The 23,508-nt window shown below is 38.9% G+C and overlaps 1 protein-coding gene across 4 annotated transcripts; it reads left to right on the top strand.

The window, feature by feature from the left end:
• Positions 1–146: 146 nt before the first annotated feature.
• On the top strand, positions 147–18,875 carry LOC146491901 (nectin-3-like). Of its 4 annotated transcripts, none has more exons than XM_085150695.1 (8): positions 147–289; positions 1,890–1,972; positions 2,113–2,242; positions 3,369–3,692; positions 4,491–4,820; positions 7,567–7,851; positions 8,191–8,292; positions 15,883–18,875. In XM_085150695.1, exons 3-8 carry the CDS (start codon positions 2,173–2,175, stop codon positions 15,885–15,887), a joined length of 1,116 nt encoding a protein of 371 aa, XP_085006821.1. In that variant the 5' UTR covers positions 147–289; positions 1,890–1,972; positions 2,113–2,172; the 3' UTR covers positions 15,888–18,875. The 4 variants fall into 4 exon arrangements, with proteins under 4 accessions (XP_085006821.1, XP_085006822.1, XP_085006823.1 ...); XM_085150696.1 differs by having other exon boundaries at positions 2,075–2,242; XM_085150697.1 differs by lacking the exon at positions 147–289 and adding an exon at positions 744–1,562.
• Positions 18,876–23,508: the final 4,633 nt, after the last annotated feature.

Below are 23,508 nucleotides of genomic sequence, written 5' to 3'. Positions count from 1 at the left end.
TTCTTTGTGGCAGATTAGCTCTAATAACGAATGGTTGAACCTGTGCAGCTGATTTCTTGAACTGCAGTTGCGCCGTTCTGCCTCTGGGGGTCTCTGTTTGTTCATCTTTCCCGTCCTCAGAGGGTTGTTTGCAAAGTTCATGGGCTGAAAAAACGCAGAAGGAAACAACACGCTGGAGTATTGGTTTAATGTACGAGCTGTGGATTATACTTTTCTTGTTTCACCTCACCTGACGCACAGGGCGAACGCCGGGTCCCATTTGTCTTTGCGGATTAAACTCTGTCAGCAGGTATTTGATTTTTCTTTTTTCCTTGTAAATTCTGAACAGTTTTAAGTAAGCACGGAAGGACTGAAATATTTTAAAGGTTAACGCTTGCATGCTTTGCATTTGTTTCTTTGAGCGTTTAAATTGAACCCACCTGCTGTCAAATTCTTCACAGCATCTTTAACTTTGACCTTAACCTTCATAGCGAATGACTGTGTGATCGACTTAAAATGACTTGGATTAATATAAACTCAAACTTTATCACACTTTTCCTGTTTTGCACCTGTGAATAAAGTATTTTAAAGGATTGATATTTACTTAGATATGCTTACTGATATTTACTGTGCGTTTTTCATGCATTGCACTAATCTGTCCCTATTATTTTATACTATAGTAAGTACAGTGATTTTCTTATGAAAAGAGAATTCGTTTTGTTATTTGAAAAATAAAAATGTGATAACTTTGTTTTTAAATGTGGGGGAAATTATCTTTGTGTGTGTGTGTGTGTGTGTGTGTGTGTGTGTGTGTGTGTTGTTTTATTTTTATTTTTTTAGAAATCTGTTCAAGATGTGTTCAGTCTGTCTCCTGAGGCTGGATTTTGGTTGGCACCCAGGTTTCACTTCCTCACTTGTTGATCTTCAAATGTTGTTGTCAGTCAACTTCTAGCTCCCTCACTGTCTCTTCCATTGATGACTTGCCTTGGGTGTGAAGAAAATTAGGCTGGAATTTCACAATAAAAGCCTACATCTGTTTGGCCTTGTAGACTGAGTCTCCCATCCTACTGTGTGACATCAGTATGACTTTATAGTGGAAAAGTGATTTAACTGTTGCCCAACAGGAGCAGGCAGCTTGTTTGAAGCCAGATGGCTGACAGTGTAAATGGTGCAAAATAATGCCCGTAAAAGCTGTGAGGTCTGGACGTGGTCTGTCTTGTGGTTTAGGCAAGTTTCTCTTTACCAGTAAGTCCACTTCACCTGACTCAGAGCAAGTTTAATCAAAAGTCACTTGGTGCCAAATTCCTCCAGCCTTTTTCTCCAGGATGCGGAGAGCTGATGCGAGCCCAGTACAATTCACAAGTAAAGCCACAGTGGTGACTTTCTATTGTCTCTGTGAAACAATGAGAGCAGAGCTATGCCAGAGTATGATGTTTACAGCTTACTCACTGCTGGGCTCGGCTGGTGATTGCACACCCTCTGCTTTGCATGTCCTTGTGCATGCTGTGCTCACCTTAATGACTAATGCTCCCTCCATCCTCCATCTTCAGCATCCGGCCACTGTAATTCCTTTGTGGTTGCAGGTATCGATGTCGAAACCTCAGGGCTTGATGTTGTCTAGACATGTAAGAGGTGTGCTTGTGTTGCGTTGCCAGATAATTATGGGCTCACCGGAGTAAGCGCATGCTGTTGGTTAAGATATAAAAACCCCTATTAGACCCCAGGTGATGTTCCTTGAATCAGCAGCTGTTGTTGTTGATGCTTACAAATCGCCATAGCAGCAACTTTTAAAGGAAACTAACCGTGGGATGCACAGATGTCCAAAAGAAAAAAGAATACTAAAGAAAAACTTTAATTTCTTATGATGCTGACGTCTTTGCTAATGTCCTCCTCTGGCTTTTCCATTACAGCTGACAGCTTCCCAAGAACATGCAGGATCTACTGTTCTGACCAGCAGCGGCTCAACAAGTAGAGCACTGGACAGCTGACAGGGGTATGATTTTTAGGAATGTTATTTCCTTTTTTCTTTGTCCTGTTTATTTAGCCAGAAGCTGTAAAAAGTGCTTAACCTTGAGGTTTCCCCGCTGCGATTAAGGTTGTGGTCAAACTCCCTGACTGCGTTTGTGTGTGCAGCTGCAGTCTGGATGTAAGATTGGGTCAGCGCTTGAGTCGGTTACCCTGCTTCAGTGTGCGATGTGTGGGTCCTCTATCCCGCTGCGTCTGCTGCTCTGGATCGTAGGAGCAGCTGTTTCTACAGCGCAAGGTATTCCAGATACGTGTGCGTGTTTAATTTTTGGGTTTCTTCTTTTTTTTCTGTGTTTTTGCAAAATGATTATAGCCTCCTTTTTTACATGATGATTACACTTGCTGCTATAACCAAAGTTTCACAATGGCCTAGGCTGTTTTCAGAGCAGACTGTTAGTTTACAAACCGTAGGCATGAGATTACAAAAGTCAGAAAGAATGGTGAGCTTGGTTTTGCATGGAATTGCCTCTGGAAGAAAGTAACTGCGTATGTCCTGGTTTGTCTTCATATTACTCTTGCTCTATATTATAGCTGTAATTATTTTTTATTTTTAAGAATTAAAAAATGCAATTATCTAATCATCTAAGATTGAAGCAGTTGTGACCAACCTGTTTGACTTCTGTTTTGTGTCGCCGATGTGATTATTTCTACATACCTTACTAGATTCATTAGTTCGATGCATAATTGCACAATATTTTTGCACAGCAGCAAATGTGTTTATCAAAAGCTGTTTATAAAAGATGGAATTAGCCATCATGTCATCACCAGTTGGTTGTGGATTTTATTCTAGGACTTTTACGCATCGCTGTTTTATTTTTTTTAACCACATCTGACAAGTCAGAAGCCGAGCACAATGCACTGTCATACAATAGCAATGAGGTAGCCTCACACCACGGAAGACAGTAATTGATAGTCTACCCTACTAGCTTACTCTAAGGAGGACCAGAATTTATTAAATGAGTTCCACAATGTGTCAAATAACACTTGAAACTAGGGATCTGGTTGGTTCAAACCCAGGACACATTGGTGAGATTATGTCTCTTGGCTAGCCTGGAAACACCTCTGTATTACCCCACGTGATCTAAAAATAGATGGATGGAATTTTGTATTTTTGTGTAAACTTCATTGTAGGTTCTCCATTATCTGGGCATTAAAAAGGCCAATCAGACCACTTTTAGTCAAACATAATTTTTTTTTTCCAGAAAAAAACAAGTCCAGATGCCCTCTTTTCAAGCCCTCACAACTTTGTAATGGAATAGGGTTTTGTTTTTAAATTCAGTGTTACTCTTACTTCCCCACATAATTACCAGTGAAAAAGTCTTTAGAGTTACAGGAGCTGACTCTGTGTTTGTGCCTTATGTCAGGTAAAGTTTTAGCTCCCGCTAATCTGACCGCAGAGACAGGTCATCCCTTACTGCTCGGCTGCAACATCACTACGGAGCCAGGTGATATGGTCCACCAAGTGCGCTGGCTCAACAAGCACCACAAGCTCATTCTGGCGTACGAACAGACTGTGTCGCCCCGCATCAGTCACCAAGACCACAATGTGCAGCTTACTGTCTCCCATCACAATGCTAGCTACATAACCTTCACGAAAGTGCAGGCTGCTGACAGCGGCTGCTACCACTGCATCTTTGATGTTTACCCCAAGGGCACGCAACAAGGCTTGGCATGCTTTAATATCATCGGTGAGAGTAAATCTTACAAATATGTCTAAAATGAGCTTTAACCTCAGAGCTGTTTTTAGGAATGTTCCCATTCTGTCATGTCTGTGGAAGTGACTGAACTTTGAGTTTCTTGTAGGTGTTTCATCTCTCATCTGAGAAGCTTCTTCAGTTCTAAAACCAAATGGTGGAGAGTCTCAGGTATTTAAACCCTAGTGGGACTTGTTCTCCTAGAACTGAAGAAGCTTCTTGATTGAGAGATAAAACCTCTTCACTAGCCTCCAAGCTCCTTAGACTAATTCTGCAATAATAGCCTTAATGGTGGTTCTCATAACATCCCCTTGATTCTGTTTTCTTAAAAACAACAGTCTTCGGTCTGCATTTGTCAAGGTTGCAGCTCCAACTGACATTTGAACTTTTGTGCCTTTATGATAAAGTCAAGGCCTCTTTTGCAGCTGTGTTTATTTGTGGAAGTCACATTGCACAGTATCAGCTTTGTTTTGCCTGTGGGCTGCAAAATCCTGTAAAACCGGAAGTAGCAGGTTAAAGTCTGAACTCTCAGATCAGCAGCAGCAGGAGAGCCCACCCAGGCTGCTAACCTTAGTGCTTCCTGTTGTTACTGCTAAATGTGCTCATACATTATTCTTATTTAAAGACCATCTCTTCTACCCTAAAAGCTGCATGCAGTTAATGAATATCAGTGTAGACAACTACTTTTCCATACTAGATGACTATAAAACACTTTGGAGCAACTCCTGTTATTTTAAAATCTGCTGTATAAATAAAAATAACTTGATTTGACTAGAATTTTCTGTGTACCAGGAAAAGTGCATTTCGATGGCAATAAGACGGCCATAAGTGGAAAGCCGACCACCCTTTCATGCTGGTACAGCCTCCCTGGCAGGGTCCGACAGGTCTTGTGGAGGAAGACAGCCGAGCAGGGTGACACCACCACTGTTGGCTCCATTGCTGAAGGCAACCATTACAAAATAGAGGAACAGTTCAAGGGTCAGCTCAGCCTTAGCCGAGCCCTGGGACACACTGAGCTGACGATAAAGGTTGTCCGAACGGAGGACGAGGCCTGCTACACCTGTGAGTTCCACACGTACCCAGATGGCACCCGGGCCGCCACCACATGCCTCTCTGTTTATGGTGAGATCTTATTTTTTTGTTTACTTGGTTGTTTTGTTTTGTTTTTTACTGTATTTGGTCCTTGGAAAATGTTCCCTATTAGGTTATGAATTCTATGTTATCCAAAGTCTGTCATTACATATAGCTGACAAAGTTGTCATGATATTTAGTCATTAGCAACTCAGTAGCCATATTTTATCAGTGCCTCTATGTATGGCTAATCTCCACAACCCCAGCTTTGAATATACTCTTCAAAGTTAAACTACAACCCTCCTCGCCCGAATTGAGACAAGCAAGGATCATACACTGGATGATTGCTCAGGCGCTATTTCAGGCAGGCAGTAGCCATGATAAGTAGTCATGGTAGCTTATCTTATTACCATGCCATGTCAGCTGACACCCTTCTACACATCTTATTGGTAAATCTCATATAGAGCCCCCAATTTAAGTTGCCTTAGCTTGACAACAGCTGCTACCCACCTGCAAGCCACTTTGCAACCCATATCTCCCTCAGAGCCTACTTTCATGCTGTGAGTGTCGTACCTATTATATGTGTTGACCCTTGCTGCTGCTCTCCCAGCCTCCAGTTTTCCATATATACACATAAAACGATTGGGAGGTCCCACAACAGAGCAACGGCAATCTTCTCATTGAAATACACAAAAATCTCTGTCTGTTAGTTTCTTGGACCACCAACTTGTCCTTCAGAATTAAGAGTTGAGGAACCAAATTTGTCACACAGGTATATCTGAGACCCCTGATTGTTCTTATCTATCTCATATATTGTGGCATAATCATGTTGCCGTGCAACTACCTAGCAACAAGCTAAGATTGTATGTTTTTGTTGTTTTGTTTTTTTGCCTTGTTGCATCTATAGCACCTTGTGAAATTATCCTTTTGCTATTTCGCACTAACATATAAATTATACCCACAAATCCTGAAAGATCTAGCAATGTGGGGTTTTTTTTCTTTTTTGTGTTTAGACACATAGAACAGCTTACAGGTACAAACAATACTGGAGCATGGGCATTTGCTAGCAAATATAAACTAAAGCAGATTAAAAAAAAAATTTTCTTTTAGCTTTAGTTGTATTAGGAGGCACACCTACAATTTTCATTTTATAATGGGAACACTTAATAATAATAATAATAATAATAATAATAATAATAATAATAATAATAATAATAATAATAATGATGATGATGATGATAAGGCTATTTCTGGACATCTGGAAATGACTAATGTGAGCTGTTTCCAGGAAATGTCAGATAAATATTTCACTGGGTGTTGACATGGAAAAGGTGTTTCCATCGTTTCCATCAATCTGTGCCCATTGTTAGTGTCATTTAGAATAAAAATAATATGTTGGAAAAAATTTAAATGGCATGGGACCTGCTTCTTCCTTGAACTGACCAAACTGATCATTCCCGTTGAATGAGTAGCGCTATTGTTAATTTCCCACGTGGAACATGGACCTCTGAAAGTAAAACATATTATTAATATTACCAATCCTGTATTTGTTTACAGGAACATTTATACAGTATGGGTTAGTGTCACATACTAGAAAGTTAAACTAGTTTTCTTCCCTAAACCTGCCCCTAACTTTAACCCAGAACATGATACACAGAAGAGAAAAACAAGGTGTGGCTGTAAAGTTCGGGCTAAATACACTGGTGCTGGTGCCTTTCTATGGTCTCTGCCTCATCTTTCACCCTCTCGGAAAAGGGTCTTGACATGTACCACAATGAGGATATACTGAAGGCTGAGAGGAAATGTGTACTAGTGTATGTGTGTGTGGATCCCGTATATAGCTCAGGAAAAGGAAAAGCAGTGTATAAACAAACCACAGGCAGCTCAAAGGTGAGAGGTACTGGAGAGGGTCATTAACTACTGTTCTGATCTATTTTTCCCCTCAGTGAGAGAGAGTTGCTTAGACCACTATTACACTTTTACACATGAATTATACTTTTGCATCAGATCTACTCAGTAACTTATGCCAGAACCGGACTCCCATTTTAACTGTATGCATCAAGCTTCCACGTAACCTGGCCTGCGCCTCCTGAGAAGTGTAACTGCATTGGGTCAGTGTATACCACAACTTGACTTGAATGGTGTGCAAGGTTGTGGTGTAGAGAAAAAAGGAGTTTTGGGTTAAAATGTCAGTTAGGACGTAGATTTACATCAGAAGACTAAATGTAGCTCTAGTGATCATGAGCAAAAGTTCCAGGAGTGAGAGTAGTTGTTGATCTTCCTCTGTGGGTGTGTGTGTGGGTGCTTTTGGAGTGATAATGAGAGAGGGGTGTCACTGAGGGGAAAGTGGTGATTAATGTGGGATCAAGCCCAGGGGATGAGTGGTTTACTGTTTCCCTAGACACAAAGCCTCAGTGTGTGTTTGTGTGTGTGCATATGTTGCTTTCCTAACAGGCTTTGCTTTTGTCTGAACTGTTGGAAGCAGACACCAGATCCAGACACACACATAAACACACACACAGTCAGTAAAAGCTGCTCTGGCTCTGTTCTCTGTCTGGCTTTTGTTTCCAGGTCTGTCGGAGGACGACTTGTGTCACTCTGTCGTCGGGGCAGAAAGATTGACAGGCGATGTTCTCTGTTTGTCCATCTTTATTAGGAAGGCAGATGAGCAAATCTTTTTTTTCTGTGGTGTAACTAAAAGAATACCAAAAAAGAGTAACACAGGATGAAAAAATGACTTAAGCAAAATTGCAAAATAAACTTCAAGCGGCCATTAACTCAGTCTGTCTCTCTACAGTTTTACCCAAACCAGAGGTGAGCCAGGTGACCTCACCTTCAGGGATCACTGAGGCCAACTGCACGGCCAAGTCCCGGCCTGCGGCGGAGATCACGTGGAACGTCGGCAGTGACAACCGAACCCTAGGCCCACCATTTTCGTCGGCTTACGAACAAGGCGACGGTACAACGGTAGTGACGAGCACACTACTCTTCCAGTCTGGGCTGTTCAGCGACCTGTCCATCAAGTGCATCGTGCACCACCCGGGTTTGAATAAACCCCTGATGATGTCCCTCAACACAAACAGTGAGGACCTCCTGAACGATGTCTTGTCCTGTCACACATTATAGCAAATATAATATGCCATAATGTGTAAAAGCTCCTTTACTAGGAACAAGAGCTTTTGTTGACAAATGTGCATTCTCTGCTATTTTAGTGCTGGGTAATTATGGCTGCTTTGATGGGGTCCCGAATCCTGTAATGCCACATAGTACGGGAAGGATTATTTTTAGTACAGAGAACCTTTCTTGTCTTACCACATCACCTAACATGTTTATTCCAGATGTCATACATAATATATATCCTACTTTTAGACATCATCTGTGTTTTGGAGGAAATGTGAGCTTGTGTGTTTGTGTGCCACAGTGGGTCCAGCCATGGTTATCCTCATCTCTGTGTGCGGTGTGGCAGCGGTCCTCCTCTTGTGCTTGTGTGTGTGTCTCTGCAAGTGCTTCATCTGTACGGATGGTGAGTCTAAAATCTAAGCTTTTTTTTTTTTTTTTTTTTTTTTAAAAAGCTTGCACATTTACATTTCTTAAATAGCATTCAGTTACTGGAGTGCTAGGATTTAGCTTGACACAACAAGGCCAGCTTTGCCGTTTAGTGGTGTCAAAAGGCATTTCGGAAATGCAGTGAGTGTAGTTTTTGCAATAATAAATTACAGCCTGTCATCAAACATAGACTAACTTCTGTTACAAGACTATATGAAGATTTCCCTTATATGGTTGGTACTCTCAGTCCTAGTAGCTCCAAACATGGCTGAAGAAAGTCCATAAGAAGCCCTTTGAGGTATTCCCTCAAAGTTCAGCAAAACAGTGAAGTTATTCTGGGAAGCCTTTATGAGGAACCATGTAATTATATATGTCAAGCAGAAGAAATTACCAGACTTTTGTTGTTGTTGTTGTTGTTGTTGTTTTTATTAAATTCTGCTTCACTTAAGGTTTTCTAGGTTTTCCTTTGTCACAGGATGTCCATGATGTGAGAAAAACCCTCAGTGCATATGCAGTGTTTGTCTAGTGGCCTGCTGTGCTGGCCAAGTTTTGAGTGCCTCTTGTCACCGTGACTGTGATAAAGTGTCCACATTTCTTCTGGTTACATGAACAGAAAACATCTTGGCATTTATGGACTGTGACATACCAAATCAGCCTCCAAGAACTATAGTGGCACAACTACTGCTTCAAGGACTGACAGATAAAACTTGTTTTCTTTTCAAACTTAAACCTAATTATTATACTAAGTATTAACATACTTACCATATATATTTAAAGATTGGTGGTGTCTTCACTACCAAGTTGAAACAAATGTGACTCTAACTTACTCTAACGTAGTAAAGATTTACAACACTGACAGCAAAAATGTAAATATTTGTTTGTAGCAATGGGAGAATAAATAACTTCTCAAAATGTTGAGCAAACATCAGGAACTGAAAAACAATTTCAAGAAAGACATAAAAGCAGCTCCTCAATTGACCACTTCAATCAGCCTTCAAAGTGGGTCAGTTCCCATTGACTTACAAATTGTTGAAATATCTTTGGAGCATAAAACAGTGTTGGTCTACAGAGCTAATTTGCCCCTTCTTGGTGACAATAATAAGTTACCAATTTATGATATTTTGATTCTGATAACTCATTTGTGTCTTTACTAATTTTTTTTCTATTTAAGCCCTGTTTTTGATGAAGATAGAATCCCATTTTATACCACAGATAGTATAAAAGTACAGATGTACCTTACTAACCAAGCTAACTAGCCAGCATTAGTTGGTGACAGTTGGTGATGTCACAGTGGCATCTTTAGCTTAGTCTTTGGAGTTCACGTTGAACTAATTAGAAATTAAGAATGTGGGTTTTTGTATTTGTATTTATTTTTTGGTTTTTTTTAGTTCCCATTGGGCATAAAAAATGTGTTTCTTTTAGCTGACATTATTCATCCATTGTGCTTTGCAGACAGGGAAAATAATAGGAATACAAGGAAGCATAAATTTCTTACTAACAATAAATGCATAGCCTGAAAGATACTTAGCTGCCAGAAAGGAAACCATTCACAGCTTATTTCTGCCAATGTTAATAGCTGTGTCTGCCAATTTTGATTACAAAAAGGATATTACAGTTTATATTTTTTATATATATAATTACAGTTAAGTTGGAGATTTCCGATGTTTCAGCTGTTTTTATTATAACAAAACATGAAACACACTAACAGTTACCAGAAAACACTCTCTAAAGGTCAATATTCAGCTTCTTTTCACACTCAGGCGACATGGCAGATGCCTTCTCCGAGGTCATTGACACTACCTTCCCTGCTGTTAACACCTTTCCCACAATAATGACTGAGTGAGTTGCCAGTGTAATGTGGCATGTGGGTGGTTGCCCATTTCCCCCTTATCATAAATTACCTCCACACCAAAGGGAGGCAGGGAAACTCTGGCTTGTGCTGTATTGACAGAGGCCTTGGCTTGAAGCTGGTGCTCTGGCTGGCAAAACAAAAGCTGTAAAGGAAGAAAAACAAAAGTAGAGCTGATGTGTCAAGGTCGGGTCACATGACTGTTCTTGACATCCATAGCTAATACAATCACACGCATCAACAACAGTCAAAAAACTATCATCCATTATAGCTTAAATATGTCATCCCCTCATGGACATTTTTATGTTTGATTTTTCAAAGATTTTTTTTTTTCAATTTTTAAAAAATATTTTCAGTGATGTTGTAAAGGTGGGAATTCACTGCACTCTACCCTTGTCACCTCTTCATGTCAAGTTTCAAAGCTAGGTTTTGCCTACACAAGAGAGTCCCCATTCATGCTGCTGATATAAGGGTGGTTCTGTTTTTGTCAGGAACACTCTTAAATACTATGTTAGCAGTGTGATTGATTGTGCCAAGTTTGACCAGAAAATTGAGCGTGGGATATGTTGAATAGATTGCATTGGCTTTGTTGTAAAAATAGATTTTTCCCAGGAAATGAAGCCCTTGTTTCCTTGAAACATTCCTTGAACCACAAGTTTCCTTGTTTTCCAACTATGTGGGACTTGAGCGGAATAACAAGTGATTGTGCCGATTGTCTGGAGTTAGCAGGCAAAAGAAAAGACCCTCTTTCTTGGTCTAATCCCTGAGACTAAGAAAGAAGGCAGACATTAAGGGGGCCTGGATGAGGGAACTGTGACAAGTCCTAAGTTGAAAGGCTGCCCAGTTGATAACAACGTCCCCTCTCATACTCAGCTGTACAGACACACTCTTACCATATGTATTTCCCAGTCTTGGCCAAGTTGGCATGTGGAGCAAACACAGGCTTTTACTGTGATGTGATTCAGATTGCAGTTAAAGCTGTGATGCAAAGTGTCTTTGTTTTTACTTTTAGATAACCTGACAAGTTTTGTTTTGTTTTTTAAAATCAGACAGCACAACAGCTTCATGTATACTGATCATTTAATGATTTTATGATATCACCTGATGACACAGTGATTAAGCCAAGATCATCACTGTCATTAATAGAAAATTTAATTCTAGTTATAGGATCAATTCACAATATAAACATAGTATCACGTGTAAAAATTCAGCTGCAATGCATCTTTCCCATACTGGGATCTAGTTTATACATATGGATCAAGAGTTATTTGCATATGAAAGTAGAGTACTGTGAAAAACTCTTGAGACACAACTTTGCAAAAACAATCTTAAATAGTATCTTTAGGCAGATTGCTGCTAGTATTTTGCAAAACTAAAAAACAATTTCTTCCATTTCTTTTGTTGAATCTGTGAAAAATGCCAAAGATAACACAGTTTGAAGGGCAGAAAATAGTATTTATGGTGACTACCAAGGTGATTCCCAAAGAGCTATTAGCTGAAAACTGGTTATGTCTGCATGGTGTGCAGTGTGTCCTTAAGAAATCTGAGGAAATTGGACAAGTGGAGGACAAAAGAAGAAGTGTCATGCCTAAAAGACTATACAGCAGATGAACAGTATCTGAATGTTGTCTCCTTAAAAATAAAAAACAAATCACACAGAAACTGAGACATCTGACCCTTCAGAAGGCTCATCAGAAACGATCTCAGTGGAAGGTTAGCTCAAGTCAAGGTCTTCCTAAGGAAGGAAAACTGGGAGTAAAAGCTGAGGTATGCCAAATTACACAATAACTGGACTGAAAATTAGTGACAACAGGTCTGATGGAGTTATGAGTCCAAGTTTGAAATTTTTGCTTCAAATCATTATCAATATGTACAGAGGGGAGCAGCAGAGAGGTAAAATAGTGCATTTCTACAGCCATCTGTAAAAGTCCCAGGCACAATCATAGTTTGGGGACACATTTCAGCCAGTAGTGTTAGTGATCTTGATGGAAGTATGAAAACAGAAGAGTACTGTCAGATTGAGATTGACCATGCAATACCATCTGGAAAGCATCTGGTTGGAAAAAGCTTCATTTTTCAGCACAACAAACATAGTGCCAATGCCGTAAAAGGGTATCTTCATAGAAAAACACACAATGGAACACTCAGTCATGGATTGGCCTCCCCAGAGCCCAGACCTCAACATTATTGAAGTAGTGTGTCATCATGTTGACAAGAGAACAGAACAAAAGGCAGAAACATCCAAAGAAGAGCTTTGAATGTCTTTCAAGAAGTCTGGAGAACTATTCCTGAAGACTACTTAAAGAAATTACTACAAAGCTGCCTAAGCGAGTTCAGGATATATTTAAGAATAAAGGTAATCATACAAAATACTGACTTTCAAGGTTATTAGAATGGTTTCTGGTTTCCCTTTGTAGTCCACTTGAAGTCCAAGTTCTTTTGACCAGATGTTTTTGAAATGGCGTCGGCTGCATGAAGGTTAAAATCTTGTGTAGAGAACAAGCAAGAGATTTCATTTGATTAAACGCAATCTAGAAACTCTTCTCATGGTAATTTTGTTTTTTATTAGCTTTTGTAAATTTATCTGCTTTTGTCTCCTGGCATGCAGGAGAGGGAGTCTTCAATCGGGTATGAGCTATCCAGACATCCTAGCAATACTGGAAGCATAGAAAAGCTAGTTACTTTCCCAAGCACTACACCAGCACACTATTCAATGGGTTTTCAAATTGGGCCAGTTGTAGTTTACAAAGAATGAAACAAACACGAGTGATATTCCTTTTACAAATCAGAACGACCTTCTGCTAAGTTTGTCTGTGTTTCAGTCCTGCTAAGGATCTAATATTGCTTGTTAACATCCACCTTGTAATTGTAATCTTGTCTGTCATTTTTGTAGGCATGGTTGTTGCATGTGATTGATAAATTTAGCTACACATAAGATGCTAGGGGACCTGGCTGTACTCAGCTTGCACTGTTATGAGAGCAGAACTGTTGTTAATGAAACCATGAAATCCATTCAAAGAAATAGTCTCCATGCAAGTCTTGTTTTTACATTACTTTTCCTAAATATATCTGTGGAAAAATAGTAACAACCACAGTTAAAACATCAGTTTATGCATTAATTAAAAGTATTAATCTAATTTATAAGGACTGGGAAAGATATGATTAACAGCATAATCACCCAAACCAACAAGAACCATCATGTTTTGATTCAAATCTTGCTGAGTGCTGGAAACAAATTACAAAATAACCTATTTTGGTAAATAACCAAAACGAAGCAAACTATAGCAGGTTACCATGTGTTTCCAAAGATGCTCTGACTAACAAAATTAATTTTATGGCTTGTAATGTAATTTTCCTTAATATTTCCTACCATGTCATTTTTTTCAGCAATTCACCTCAGGGCAGAAATCTGTACTTCTTCTCTGAGTTAGAGTAAAAGCTGAAAATCCTGCACTGTGCACCAGCCGGTCTCTAAAACTATTGCTGACAAAAGTCTCTGAAATGCCCAGTTACAGAGAAACCCACTGTGAACCCATTGAGGTACTGTAATGTCTGCGGTTGAAGACAGATCATGAAAAAGCCACAAATAGGCCCTGGTTGTTCCTGCTCAAACAGTGGGTGTAATTCGCACTCTGCCTGCCTCGATCTCGGCTGGGAAGAAGGACCAAGGCCGGGGCCTCTTCCAGTAAAATGTTGCTGGTCTATTTGGGGCAGTGTTTGCATGATTTTTGGCATGGTTGGGTGGTGATATGTGGACTGCAAGGTCTGCCGCTGGCTGAACTACAACTAAAGATAAGAGTGTGAAATCTTTAATCATGGAAAGAAAATGTTTTCAGTGGCATCTTTTAATCTGAGGCACCAGAGGAAATATGGGGCTGGCACCACATCCGGTCCGGCACACAAACACAGTTACCACTTGAATCATGGGGGCAGAACTGATAGCTCCCAAGATATCAGAGGGAGGACAAAGGAACAAACTTTAGTCTCATGTTATCTTAAAAGGAACACAGCTTCCTAATGTGGAGAAGGTGACACCTACTGGTTGCCACACTGAAACAACAAACAGCTTTAACAAGCATTTATTTCCATCTGCACTAATGGTTTTCCACTAACTCACAGCACAGTTAACCCGTCGCTGATGCTCTAATTGTCTTTTAGCCTCCATGTGTCGATTTTGCAGTGGTGCTATAGACTTTCCTCTCTAAATAACTCACATTGCTGCCACATGTAGATTTAGGTGTGGCAGGCATTTAATTATGTCTGTGGAATTCATGCAGTGTTTCATTATTTTGTGTATGTGGTCTTTTTAGATACGAGGGGGCGTTTTTGGGGATTTTGTGAGTGCACAGACGTGTAAAGGCTTGCTGTGTTTCTTTTTGCATTCCTGAGTGGGATTTATATCAAGTTAATACACCCTGTTGCTGATGATATTGTGACTTTTTTACATTTAGAAATACTCTGAGGGCTTCTTTTTATAGACTAACCTCCAACTCCGATCTTGATTAATAAAACTGGATGATAAATCAAACAGTTATGTATAGCCACAGCGCCAGAGCCACTTTGGATTTAAAATTACAAGACTGAGTTTATAAACAGTCCAGTTACTGACAATGCCATATAGACTGGGATTTTTTTGGTCAGCTTGTGTAACTCCTTTCAATGTCTCAACCGGTATTTTTGATGGATTGACATGAATGTTGCTCATGTCCTAGTTGCTACACCCATCTTTCATATCATGTTCCTTTTTCAGTGGTCTTAAATGCACATACTAAAAACTACGTTTCCATAAAGCTATGTTTTATGAAAATGGCGATAGACTGGTCCATTAGCTTTTCTTAACCCTTATAATTATCATAGCATATGTATGCATGTCTGTTTGAGAATTCTCCTAGACACGTTACACAGTCTGGATGGAACTTTTTACCAGGATTATAAAAATCTATTTAGCTTCTGGGAACTATGTTTATAATTCTCAAATCCTAATAGATCGTCAGCTGATGTCAAAATGAGCAAATGTTACGTATACGTGTACCTTGTTGTCATTACCTGTACGTGTATATGTATGTGTTTTTATATAGATTTTGCAAACATTTTTTAGGCCAGTGAAATGTGTTGCTTTCCAATACCTGTAAATAAGCATTTGTCAAACAGTGACACTAATAGTGCCTGTCACTGACTACTTTGTCTTATACAATATGAAACTTGCAAAGAAGAACAATAAGTGCATGTTTTTATTATTAATTTGCTTGGTGTTGTGAGTTTTTGCATTCTCACTTCATACAGAGATATAATGAAGATAAAAATGATAACATGATAAACTGACACACACACCTGTGTTTTCATGCATGATCTAAATGAACAAGTGCTGCAGGCCTGGAAAAAAACACCAATAGGGTGGGTTTGGGCCTTAGTGTGGTTGGTTTCTTGATAGTGGTTTAAAACCGATGGAAAACTTAATGAGTGACTAATGGACCAATACCCTAGAAACCTGATGTTGCCCTCATCAACCTGAAAAAGTCTCTTTACTAATGAAATCTAAACAACATCCTACCAGGAAAAGGCGGTTACAGTCTGAACAGGACATGCAAGGCTGTCAAGGAAGAATTGTGTGATAGATTTTGAAGTGGAAAATTAAACACTGTGGAAATTTTCCGGTGGTCTGGGGACAAAGGTGCGGGCATGGCAAATAACTTTGTGTGTCTGTCTCTTTCTATCCAGACTGATTTGGAGTCTGGCGTCACCGCTGCTTTGATGAAGGTCCAGTGAAGCTCTGAGCCTGACCTAGCTGCTCAGCACCGTGCCCTTCAGTTCAGTATTCAGAGGAAGGAGGAAGGGAACAGAGCTGAGCCAACACTGGGCTGAGCTGGGAGGGTACTGCTAGTGTGGACACCAATTTACTACAAAGTAAACAAAACTAAAACCACATTATTTAATGCTAGTTATTATACTTACAGTAGAGCACTGGAGATGATTGTTGATGAAACCCTTTTATATAAAAGATAGCAAGGCTGAGAGATGCAGAAGTAGATGTGGCAAAATGGAGCTCCAGTGGTGAGATTAAACAGTGCTTCCTCTCTTAAGAAGTCGTTGTAGTGTCTGTACATGTGTGTGTTTGTATGTGTGTTTTAGTTATTCTCTGATGTCAGAAAATGGTGTGATAAGTTATATATTTTTTCAACTTTCAGTAGCTATATGATTGCATGGAGTGTCATGTAAATTTACAGTTGTGGTCAGAAGTTTACAAACACTCATCGAGGGTATGAATGTCATGGTTATTTGAGGATTTTTAATGATTTCTTTGAACTTTACTTTTTCCAGGGTGGAATGATTGTGCAATATAAATCTTTAATGACTTTAAAAAACAAGACTTGAGTGAACAAGTTTGAACTGATTTTGGATTTTCTTTAATCCAAACAGGGTCCAAATTACACATAAAGCTTGAAACACCACACTAACATTTGGTTAAGTGTTCTTTAGCAAGTTGCACTTTAGCCAGATGTACTTGGTAGTCATCAAGAAGCAAAAACCGCTCTTGTTGCCAAAATTTGTAGACTTCATTTAAGTTGGTTGGTTAGCTGACACAGACCTGGCTTTAAAGTTTTGTTCACAAATTTTCAGTATGGTTGAGGTTTAAGAAGACCATTCCAACAGCTTCTTGTCAGCCCGTTTATACCTTCCAAAACCAGTTTTGATGTGTGTTTCATTGTCCTGTTGGAACACTCAGTTGTGTTGTCAGCCAACTAGATGTTGATTTGAGGTGAAGTTGCAGAATTTGGAGGTAGTGATTCTCATTCATTATTACATTTACTCTGTGGAATGCCCCCAGTACCACTGGCTGCAAAACAGTCTCCATGCCTTGTGTCATTGTGGCTAGACAGCTCAATCTTTGTCTCATCTGACCATGAAACTCTTCTCCAGAAGGCATTTGTTCCGTGCGGGCTGCTACAAACTTTAGTCGAGCTTGAAGGTATCAGTTTTGGAGCAGAGTTGGCATCTCAGTCCATGGTGATGTAAAACTGGCCTCACTGTGGACAGTGTTGCTGGTGTTCCAGTAGTTTCCAGCTCATGGCACGCTTGAGCCTTGATGTTCCTGAACATCCTAAGCAAATTCCTCAAATCTGATGGTGACACTTTTGGTCTTTTTCCAGATCTTGGCAAAGTGGTGATGCATCTGAATACCTTGTACTTGTTTGAACAGTCTGCAGTTGTTTAAAAATGGCTTCAAGAGACCTTCCCAACTTGTAGACATCTACAATTCTCCTACTTAGAACTTCTCAATTTTTACAATATTGGTAAATCCAATGAGTGCTGAAAAAACAAATCCTTTTTTTGCTAGCAATTGAAATGACCAGTTGTAGTCGATTATGATGACTAGTGAGACGTTAACAGGCTTTGCTCTTGTCAAGTTAAAGACAATGTAAAACCTTTAGCGCCACTTATTCAAAGATTTAAATAAGGAAATGTATGTATGTGAGTCTGTATGCATGTTTGAGCCTGTGTGGATTAGAGAAAATCCAAGATAAGTTCAAACTTATGGAATCCTGTACAATCATTCTACCCTGGAAAAAGAACAGTTCAAAGAAATCATTGGAAGCCCAAAATTACTATGACATTCATGTCATTCATGAGTGTTTGTAAACATCTGACCACAACTGTAACTACATTTTTTCTATCATGTTTGGAATTGTGACAATATAGTAGATAATAACATGTTGTTATATATATATATATATATATATATATATATATATATATATATATATATATATATATATATATATATATATATATATATATATATATCATATTAAACCCTTATAAAACATAGTTCATAGATCACTAAACTGGAAAAAATGTTGATGTCACATATATGTAGGTGTCATCAGATATTGACTGAAAATCTCTTTAGAATTGGAAGACCAGAGGCACAAACAAACGTGACACAGAAAAACCGAAACCACCGAAACTGTTTGGACTTTGTGATTGTGAAAATACTTTGTTTCAGAACCTTTTAAGGTGGCTGAACATTTCAAGCCACATCACTTGCTCTTTGCCTGATTGCTGTGGGACACCAATATCACCACCGTGAAGCTGTCACTTCACCTGACATCCCTCCATTTGTGGTTGTGATGTAGAGAAGAATGATGGCTAAAACGGCACCAATTGTGAACTTGGAAGTTACGGGAAAGTAAAAAAAATCTGACGTTTAGTAAACCGGCCTGTGTGAGTCACCCTGAAGGATGGTTTGTGGTGGAAAAGAATGAAAAGTTTGTTATTTTTAGCTGCTGCCTGCAGGACAGAGACGGGTGGTCGACCTGTAACATTTGTGTGCTCGGTGGTTAACACCGCCCAAACGATTTCTGTGCACATGAATCCTGAGAATTACTGTTGGCATAACTGTCTGAGAGATAGAAGGCGTTCTTGTGTCTTTCTATGTGTCTGAGTGAGTAATCTGAGTTCAAAAGAAACACAGAGTGCATCTATGTCTATGTGTGTGTTTGCATTTGCTGCCATTGCTGTACAGTATTATAATTTACAGAGTTAAACTGTAGGGAGCACCAGTGCTATGTTTATTGGCCTACATGGGCAGTTATTGGTTTATTTTAGAAACTCAGAGTATAATGCTACAGTGAAGTCTGTTATCTGTGTATATAAACACAGTTTGAAGGTTTAAATATTAATAAATGTCTTTGATGATAAGAAACTAACAAGCTGATTGTGTTGCTTATTTTGCCTTTTTTGTATCAATAAATCTGTTAAATACTGTCCTGCACTTGTGCTGCGAGATAAATCTTAAGCTAATGTGGATCAGCACTGGGTTAAATAAATTAAAAACTTTTATCTGCTGTCTTTTCGCTGCTTCTTTTAATTGATTTTGCTGAATATCACAATAGTATGAAGTGATACCCTCATACTAGCTTGGATTCTTTTGAGATTATTTGGCAGTGATGTATGGGGACCGTGGGTGTTACATACTGAAACTCATTTCCTCCACAGCCCACTGCTGTGACTGTACTGTTTTACTTTCAGAACCTGTAAGTGGTATAACGGCATCTCCTTCTTTGGAAAATAAAAAAGGAACAAAAGAATAAATCTGTGACTAACCAATGCAAATATTTTAAGATTAAAATAGCTTTAACCAGTTTAAAATTTGTTGTTTCGAATATTATTTAAATGACTCACTTGTGAGTCAAGTTTCACACCAAAAAAAACCCTTAAAGTGTGCAGTGAGTTAAACCTTTTTTGTATGTTTGTATGCTTTTAAGCTTAAACTGGATTTTGGTTTCATTTTGAATTCAATTACCACGTATAAACTAACATCATTGGTTTCCTATTATTTTGTTTCAAAACGGCTGCTATGAAATAGGTGCATTCATCCACTTTCTTAACACTCTATCCAGTCTGGGAGACAAACAACCATACGCTGTCTTACTAGAATCACCAAATAACCGAAACAAGCATTTCTTTGGGCCGTGGAAGATGAAGCTGCTGAAGGAGCGTCACCATGCTGTTCTGTACAAATCAGGAATTACAACACAATGGATGCCTGAAATAATCACACTATTTTCAACATCTACAGTCTATTTCATAAGACTCTATGCAGTCCTGGGAAAAGCTAAGCAGACAGCATGATTCAGTAGTCTGAGGAACCACCTTAAGCAACAGCAACTTGAACTGGTGTGTTTGGCCTTTTCTGTCTCTCGTATCATTATGTAGCAATTTTTGCCCAGTCTTCTGTACAATGTTGCTTCAGTTCATTCACATTTGCAGGCATTTGTTTATGCACAGTTGTCTTAAGGCCTTAAAGGTCTCTTTGACTGGGTCATTGTAGCACCTTGATTCTTTTCTTTTTCAGCCATTCTGATTTAGATTTGCTGCTATGCTTAGGATCATTTTCCTGGCTGTGCCAGGCTTTAGCTCTCAGACAGACAGCCTCACATCTGAGTCTAAAACACTTTGGTCTACAGAGGACGTCAGCTCAGGGTGCCCAAGTCCTGTGGCAGCAGGAATAACCCCAAATCATCACCTTTCCACCACTGGGGGTGTTTGTGCTGATATACCGAGTTTGATTTTTGCAAACTTGGAGCTATGCATTATAACAAAACATCTGTACTTTGCTCTAATTTGTCCAAAGGATATTTCTCCAGATGTCTCGTGGTTCTTTCAGATGCAACTTTGCAAACCTAAACCATGTTGCCATGTCCTTCTTAGTGAGAAGAGGCACTGTCCCAGAAACCCCTCCAATCAAGCCACAGTCTTCTTCCTGAACTGTGTTGAGCATTTAGCGTGCTAACTGAGGCCTGTAGAGCCTGAGAGGTAGCTCTTAGATTTTTTCAGTTTCAATCTGAGGTAAGGGGATTGTAGAGTCATCCATGTAAAAACTGTGGCATAATTTGCAAAAGATGCTTCAGATCTTCTGTTTTTATAGAGGTGATCATACTTAATTAGCTGATCAGTTAATCAAATACATTTGATTACCAGCACCTCACTGCTACTTACTCTCTTAATTCCAGTGGAAGCAGTAAGGATGTACTCAGTTTTTCACAGGACTACATAAATTGTTATTATTATTATTAAAACTGTCTTTACATGTGACTTGCATATGTTATGCACATGTTTTTTTTCTCATTTTTTTCTTGTCTTTTTACAAAACTGTTTTATCTTCTTTTTTTTGTTTGTTTGTGTTTTTGGTTTATTTATGTTTCTTCCTGAGGTGAAGCATAACCATTTTTGTTTAGTTTCCACTGGTTTCCACAGTAACAATGACAGGAAAAAAATGCCAAGTAGCTTACTATATATTTTCAGTGTTATCAGTGACCCTGCTGTTATTAAAGCAAATAATTTGACTGAAAACATTGACTGTTATACCAAACAAGATTGTTATACAGGCTTATCTGGCAGACGCCTTTTCTTGTATATTTTACAATAAAAGCACTAGACCACTAACAAGAAATTATTTTACTCATTGTTCAACTTCCTTTTTGAATGTTTTAAGGATTTATTTATTCACCTACAGCGTGGCAGAAATAACATATCATCAGGCCAGCTGGCCTGAAACAGAAGTTTACTGTTCTGTCACTAGAGAGCGACCTTGTTTAACTTGATTTAAAAGTCAAAGACGTAACTTTTGTGAAAAGTGAGTATGTGCTTGTGTGAGTGTCTGTGCCAGATTTTGCAGCAACGCACGTCAACTTTTAGTACCTATGAAACCACAACGTCCTACAGGTGCCACATGCTCCATGAAGGCCTCCACTGTCAGTCTGACCCCTTCTACCTCTGCAGTACCCTCTGCTCACTATAAAGCAGTTATTAGAGGCCTTTTTGTCCACATTTAAAAAGAAATCTTACACTTTTTGTAGCTTTAAAACAGCTGCAAACTGCTTTTTTTGCCGATGTTGGTGTCGATTATGAAATCTTTATCAGATAAGCGCTGTGGTTAAAGCCACAAATTAGAATTTCAAAGCCTAAACTCAAGCGCTTTCCTTTTAGTGTTATTTATATACATGTGTCATTTACAAGCATGAATGTAATGTTGCTGCAGGCTGGGTATCATCAGTGTCAAAGCATGTGACTAGCAACAACATGTTTTTCTTAATATCCGTGAGATTGCATTTGCATCATGGATTCTGCATGACTGAAAAACTTTGTTCTTCTTTTTCAATGCTAATTCTCTGTACTCTTCTGTACTGTGCATGATTTAAATTCTAACACCATTTAACTGGTGAGAAATTGCCCTTTTTTATTGTCTGTGAACATCAGTTTAGAAATGGTTCCTGTTCCAGACTTAAGGTAACGTAAATATGGGATACTCAGGAGAATTTCTTGGTTCATTTTTTTATAAGCGTCTGTTGCTGGTTTCAGTCTGAAGTGAAAGGTGTCACTTCCTGCATTCAAGGTGTAAGAAAGTACGTCACATCTTTGGATGAGCCAAAATTAAAAATAGGGAGGCGAGGTTTCATTGACTGTGCCAAGCATGTGATTCTGCACATGCTGTGAGTAATCCAGACAACAGAAAGTGAAAAATATGACATAAAAATCACATGCTCTCAATCCCCACCTTCCAAAGTCCAAACTGTTTATGATTCTCAATTTAGGATTATAACTTGAGAGTATATTTCAGGTTAATTAGCAAGAACCAGCATGTAGCATGCATCGGAAACAAAAACATGTAAGTCAAACTAATAATGGCCTGAAAAGGCTGCTCTGTGGTGCGGTGGTTGGCACTGCTGTCCTACAGAAAGGATGTTATCTGGTCAACTGGGCCATTTCAATGTAGAGTTTAAGTGTGCTCAGTGTGCCTGTGTGGGTTTTCTCTGGAGTTTTTTGGGTTTGTTTCTGGGTACTGCAACATGCTTGTTACAGTCTGTGTGAGGGCCCTGTGGTATATTTTATTCCTGCACAGTTGGTGTGAGGCACCCACAATTTCGTTGTACATGTACAGTGACAGTAAAGGGCTATTCTATTCTATTCTATTATGACCTGCCTTTGATGTACTCTGCCTTTGTCCCTCTGTCATCACATGACCTTAAGTTAACTAAGCTTTGGCTATCTTATTACAGCCCCATATTTTCAACCTTGCAAAGCCCAATAACATTCTATATCTTTTTGATTGTTTAATATGATACTTTTCTTACAAATAACTTTTTTTAGTCAAAGTCAAAGTAAACTTTATTGTCATCTCTGCCATATCCAGTGCAGCATATAGAGAGACAAGATGACGAGGCTCCGGTTACATCAGCTCATAAACAAGCTAATAAATAGATATAAAAAAGGAGAAGAAAATAATAATAAATAATAAATAAATGCTTAAGAGTTACAATTACAATTAGCTTGCTTATCAACTAAGCAATATCCATTCAATTTTAGCCGAAATATGTTATTGGCCTTAAAGATCAAAGGACTCAAAAGCACTCTCTTCTAAACTTAGAAAAACTCAGGCGTTTTGGAATGCAAGCATTGATCAGGACATTAAACAGATTTAAACATTTGGTTAAACATGAACAGGTTAAATTAATGTATTATAAATGTTATTTAGTAGACAGTGGCTTGACATTCTTTCAGTTTTTGCCGCATATGTCTCTTCTAGAGAGCATAAAAACAACATGAATCCAGAACGCACTCCTACTCTAATAAGTCATTAATATTCAGTATTAGTGATTTTGCTGGCTTACTAGAGGGTAATATCACCTTGTTATTAAACCCAGTTTTCATTAAAGACTTTTTTCAGCCATGCTATGATGGCAGCATAAGTTGGTTCATCCACTCCTTGTACTAGAGGTACTGATGTTAACATTTATTGAAGACCTACCTATTCTCACGGGTTTTCAGATCACTTTGAAACCG

This window comes from Neolamprologus multifasciatus, chromosome 23 (genome assembly GCF_963576455.1).
Source record: "Neolamprologus multifasciatus chromosome 23, fNeoMul1.2, whole genome shotgun sequence".
Classification (NCBI taxonomy): domain Eukaryota; kingdom Metazoa; phylum Chordata; class Actinopteri; order Cichliformes; family Cichlidae; genus Neolamprologus; species Neolamprologus multifasciatus.
This window is presented reverse-complemented; position numbering and strand designations above follow the sequence as displayed.